Source organism: Barbus barbus, assembly GCF_936440315.1.
Source record: "Barbus barbus genome assembly, chromosome: 47".
Classification (NCBI taxonomy): Eukaryota; Metazoa; Chordata; class Actinopteri; order Cypriniformes; family Cyprinidae; genus Barbus; species Barbus barbus.
Window position 1 is genome coordinate 18472259 of NC_136725.1, and position 6000 is coordinate 18478258.

General features: G+C 38.9%; 1 protein-coding gene across 2 annotated transcripts; it reads left to right on the forward strand.

Moving 5' to 3' along the window:
- The first annotated feature begins 412 nt into the window (after nt 1-412).
- LOC306865462 (zinc-binding protein A33-like) lies at nt 413-4618 on the forward strand. Of its 2 annotated transcripts, none has more exons than XM_079410065.1 (6): nt 413-983; nt 1057-1152; nt 1988-2221; nt 2897-2919; nt 3009-3127; nt 3950-4618. In XM_079410065.1, exons 1-6 carry the CDS (start codon nt 462-464, stop codon nt 4492-4494), a joined length of 1539 nt encoding a protein of 512 aa, XP_079266191.1. In that variant the 5' UTR covers nt 413-461; the 3' UTR covers nt 4495-4618. The 2 variants fall into 2 exon arrangements, with proteins under 2 accessions (XP_079266191.1, XP_079266192.1); XM_079410066.1 differs by having other exon boundaries at nt 3012-3127; nt 3950-4612.
- Nucleotides 4619-6000: the final 1382 nt, after the last annotated feature.

The window sequence follows — 6000 nt, forward strand, 5'->3', positions numbered from 1 at the left end:
ATTTTCACATTTTGAATACGCTTATATTCCTAATGAAAGTTAAAAAAGAAAGCGGGGGGGGGGGGGGGGGCACATCTGGTTTTACTCACAAAGCTTTTTGTGCTGATATACGCACAGTCATATGGAGGGGATTAAAAGGTTTTGGATAAATACCAGGTTACTGTGTTCGTGCAATAAAGTTTCTTATAATGGAATTCATGGGAGCAATGCATAGATGAGGCTTTCTCTAAAAATAAACAGTCCATGCCGTGTCTAGGTTCTCAGTTTCCTGACTGTAGGTCTGACGTCATGTTGAAGCAAAGCAAAGGGGACGTGCAACTCCAGCCAACTTTCGGCAGGATCAAGCCTGAGACAAGAGCCGCCCCCTCAGCTCCCCCTATCCTTTCTCACAGTCAACAGGAAAGTCGAGAGAGCAGGGAGAGAAGAGACAAAGAGAAGAACTGTACAGAAGATCACACTAGATGTCCAACAATCTTCCTCCACAGGACAAAATGGACAAGCAAAAACTGAGGGCTGAAATCAGTCCTCGAGTGTCCAAGAACTCTGCACAGCGCCTAAGCAGGGATCTCACCTGCTCCATCTGCCTGGACCTGTTCAAGCACCCGGTTTCCTTGCCCTGCGACCACACTTTCTGCGAGGCCTGCATTACGAGTTACTGGAGCGTCCCTCATGGAAAAGGCCAGGGTGGGTCTAATTCCTGTCCTCAGTGCCGGAAAGTCTTTCTGGGCCAGAGCTACAGACCCAACCGCATTGTGGCCAACATAGTGGAGAGCTACTGCCAGGGGATCGAGGAGAGTGGGGGTCAGCTGACCAGGTTGTCAGCAGACACGGTTCCTCCGACCCCACTTTGCAGCCGACACAGAGAAGAGCTGAAGCTGTATTGTGAGGAAGACCAAGAGCTGGTGTGTCTGGTGTGTGGGATCTCTCAGGATCACCGGGCTCACACACTGGTGTGCGTGCAAGATGCACAGCAGAGATATCGGGTAAGAATCAAAGACACGTTTTATAACTTCCTCAGCTCAGCTGAAAAAAGCTCATTGTGTTTGTGATGAACAGGCTTCCCTAACCACTTCAGCAAATGCTCTTCAAAAAGAGCTCAACACTGCTCTAGAGTGTGAGAGAGAGACTGAAGAGGAGGTGAAGAAACTGAAGGTAAGAAATTAAACCTCATGCACACTCTCCAATAAATGGAAAAGCACTGGAAATGATTCCTAATTCTAGGTTGATTAACATCTAATCATCTAAATTATTGACCCTTTCCAGTAAATAGCAACTTGTAGGTTCAAAATTATAGGTCACCCAAAAATGAAAAGTCTGTCATCATTTAGATTCTTTAAAGTCAAGGTTCCAAAAGAATGTTTTTGCAGTGATGCCATAAGAAGAAACATTTTTGGTTAAAGAACCTTTCAGTGAACAGTTCTTAAAATAACCATTTTATTATTATTATTTGTGTGAAGAACATTTAAAAAATCTAAAAAAAAAAATTATTTTAGAACTTTTTGTGCATCGAAAGTTCCATGGATGTTAAAGGTTTTTCAAGGAACCATAGATGCCAATAAAGAACCTTTATTTTAAGAGTTTACTCGCCTTCATGTTGTTCCAAATACAAAAGAACTGTTTTGTCCATACAATGACATCAGACAACATTCTTCTCCATTGACTTTCATTGAAATATAATATGTTCTGTGTGTTCTGCACACAGAGTGGTGTTTTGGAACAACATGAGTATGTTAATTATGACAGAAAAACGTGTGCTTAAGACTCACCAAACTTTGAGGCAAAATAGAAAAAAAAATACAATTCTGGCTCCATTCTGCAAAAAAAAAAAAATGCCATTTTCATGATCCATTCAATTACAATACTTTTTTTTTTTTTTTTTTCAAATATACTGTGTCAGCCAAGCAAAATAAGTTGAAAATGCCAAATGCATGTTGACTTCAACCTCTGAGGCAAAACATCACCTCATATTCTCTTATTTTGTACCCAGGACCACACTGCAGATCTGAAACAGAGAATCGAGGCACAGTTCAGTGAGCTTCACCAGTTCCTGTACCAGGAAGAGAAACTCCTGCAGGTCAAGCTGAAGACGGAGGAACGGCGAGAGCTTATAAGGCTGGATGAGCACAAGGCCCTGCTCAGTGTGGAGATATCACGCCTGCGCAGAGCTATGAACGACATTGAGGACAAACTCAGTGAACAGGATGCTTACACTCTACTCAGGGTGAGTGCAAAGTCATACATCACACTGACAGATATCTTGCAGAACAAAAGAGACCAAAAGACTTTTATTTTAGGTGCTGATTTGAGGTGAAACTAGAGCATCAGATTGTTGGCAATGGGTGTGCAGAAAGTGACACTTGTGTAATCCAGCACCAGATATACTGCATATACTTGGATACTGCAGAAGAAGAGGAATGCCTGCTTACAACAGGGACTTTCAGACCTCCAGTGATTTTTGTGTGAATGACAGAATGTTGATTGCATTATAAAAATGGATTCTTGGGAAGCAATGAAATGTTGTAAAAAATTTCATACAAATGATTTAAAAAAATTTAAGCAATGTTAAAACATGTATTAATGATGTGAAAATCATACATTTCAAATCTGAAAAGAAAAAATATATATTATATATATCTTAAATAGTCATTTCAATAGTTAACTGCTAACAGAAAGCTCTGGGATATCACTTGGATCAACACAGGACACAATGTAATGATTTCACCCTTGCAATAGGAAAATAATGCCATTAGTGCAGCACAAGGGGATTTTCCAGAGACGCAGATGAAAAAAGGAGGTGTAGCTTAGTTTCAAACACTGATCTCATGTGGAAAACTTCTGTCCCTGCCTCTCGAACTGAGCCAATTTCATCAATCTCCTTTTTCCTGTCGTTTTGCAGAGTATAAAGGGCCTGCTTCAAAGGTGAGAGACCTCTATGGACCTGTTACAATTAATATTTTCACGAGGAAGTGCTTGAATTGTTTTTGTGTCTGGGATTGTGTTGTTTCAAGCAGGCAGCCACCAAAGTTTGAGAAGCCGGCGCTGACGCCACCCAGACTGTGTGAGGGCCGCTTTGCTGGGCCCCTGCAGTACAGAGTGTGGAAGTCACTGAAGGGAAGCATCTATCCAGGTTTGAGAATGATCCTTAATAAAAAATGAAGTTAAATATGAATTTTCACATGTTGAATCAAGCTGTGTAAATAAAGATTAAAGGACTAACTCCGATAAAGGAATAACCAAAAACGCTGAAAATTTTCTTACCTTCAGGCCATTAAAAATGTAGTTTGTTTCTTCATCGAAACACATTCGGAGACATTTAGCATTACATCCTTCGCTCACCAGTGGATCCTCTGCAGTGAATGGGTGCCGTCAGAATGAGAGTCCAAACAAAACATCACAATAATCCACAAATTATCCACACGGCTCCAGTCCATGTCTTGTGAAGTGAAAATCTGCATATTTGTAAGAAGCAAATCTATTGATTTGACTATTATTAAGACATTTTTAACTTTCAACCGTCACTTCCAGGCAACATTCCAGGCCAAAATCCAAAATAATAAAAGCTAAATTATGGAATTATTATGGATTATAGTTTCATAATTTTGCCAGAAGTCGGTTTGAAGTTAGAAATGTATTAATGATGGATTTTTAGTTTTTTTTACAAACATGCAGCTTTTCACTTCACAAGACAGTAATTGATTAACTGAAGTCATGTGATTACTTGTGGATCATTGTGATGTTTTTATCAACTGTTTGAACTGACGGCACCCATCCACTACAGAGAATCCATTTGTGAACAAGTGATCTAATGCTAAATTTCTCCAAATCTGTTCAGTTGAAGAAGCAAACTTATCTGCATCTTGTATGACCAGAGGATAAATAAATTTTCAGCAAATTTAAATTTCTGGAATGCATGAACTGACTCTTCTCTACTACACTGTTCCCTTTCTAGTTCCCTCAGCCATCACATATAACTCCAAAACAGCCAACCCCTGGCTAAGTCTTACATCTTCGCTTACCTGTGTGCGCTACCAGACCTTTAACAACGCGGTGCAGGACAATCCACAGCGATTCAATGCCGCGCTGTCTCTCTTGGGCAGTCAAGGGTTCACTAAAGGCCGCCACTACTGGGAGGTGGAGGTGTACAGCAGCACCGTGTGGACCGTGGGAGTTGCTCGTGAATCCGTCACGAGAAAAGGCGTCATCAATACCATGCCTGCCAATGGCTTCTGGACGCTCTCACTATCGTATGGAGTTCAGTATATGGCCGGGACGTCTCCGCCAACATTACTGTCTTTGGAAGAGCCACTGGCGAGGATCGGCGTGTATCTGGACTACAAAAGAGGCCTGGTGTCCTTCTACAATGCTGAGAGCATGACGCACCTCTACACCTTCAAAGACATCTTCACCGAGACCCTCTACCCTTATTTTAACCTGGGCTTCCTAGATAAAGTGCACGAAAATGAGCCTCTTAAAGTGTTCCTACCTAAAATCTGATTTTTAAAAACATATATTTTCTTTAATAATAATAATAATAATATATTTCTTTTCATATAAACACTAGGCTGGACCTAGATATTTTAAGTTAAGACTTTTTGTTTCTGAGACTTGCAATTTCGAGAAAAAAAAAAAAAAAAAAAATATATATATATATATATATATATATATATATATATATATATATATAAAACGTTTAAAAAATGACATGCAAAATTGCATATGGCTATACTGTCTTAACATTACAGTGGGTTAGTGGAGGCACATGAAGGTGAAACAAAATCTTCAAAAATGGTTGGAAACCATGGCTTATGCTTATTTATCCCACGCTAAAGGATTCTATTTTAGACTACCGGGCATAAGTTACCCCATTACCTGGCAGATATAATATATTCTACATGTTTCTGTGATATTTGATTTTATAAACATAGGAGAGAGGATTTGGCTGGTCAGCATGGTCAAGACAGCCCCTGCTGGTAGATGTCGAAAGCAAAAAGCTTTTTTTCCCATTGACAGCCATTCAATATTGGCTGTGTATTTTAATATTTTTGGCAAGCAACATATAATCAATTTATGTATAAAATATTTCAGTATAATGGATATTTAACCAGTGACTAATGTTTTTTAGATGATCCTGAGGGGTTTATGCATGTTCTTGCGCCATCAGCCAATCAAAAGAGTTATTAGTGACCAAAGATGGACACAAGCATACTTCCACTGTCACCGAGATAAATATGGGAATGCTAACAGATGTGTTACGGACCTCACTGTCTACACGGTCTTTATTCAAATCCTGCAGAGAAAGAGAAAATATACACTTTTTCAACACAAGAGATCACAGTATGGGTCGTAGGATGATAGGCGGTCTATAGTCTAAATCTACAAAACTAATGATATCATATCATTTTGATACAAACTTGTATAATCCATGAAAGAAATTTATTAAAAATAATAAAAAATTATTATTTAACAAAATCTCTCCGGCCTCTTTTCCGTCAGAACTTCGTAAAATCAATGCAGTCACCATCACTAACCACAGGATGGTGCAATTGTACTTAAATAAATCATGCACATCACCTACACGATTTATTTAAAAAGGACGAAAAAAAAAAACTAAAAAAAAAAACTTGTATTGTACTTGTAAGGTATCACTGATCACTGCGTAGCTCGCACTGAAGAAGATTGTTTTTTTTTTATAAAAGTCTAAAAAGGTGAGTTTTAAGAGAGGATTTAAAGACATTAGCTATACGATTTTACATGTATAGTTAGGCTGATAAGCTTAAATGTGTCCAAACCCCCTTTAAAACTAGCCAATACAGACCAGTCTGACCAAGCTAGAAAACAAAAACATTAACAAATCATAAAGATAAACTAATTTGCTATTAGCCAGGTTGACACGCTACTACACAGTTCAAGGTTGCAGGACTGCCATAAACCAATCATTATAAACATGTAGTTTCAAAAGACCAAGATTTCTGATAAAGTTTGTTCTGTATTCATATAGCC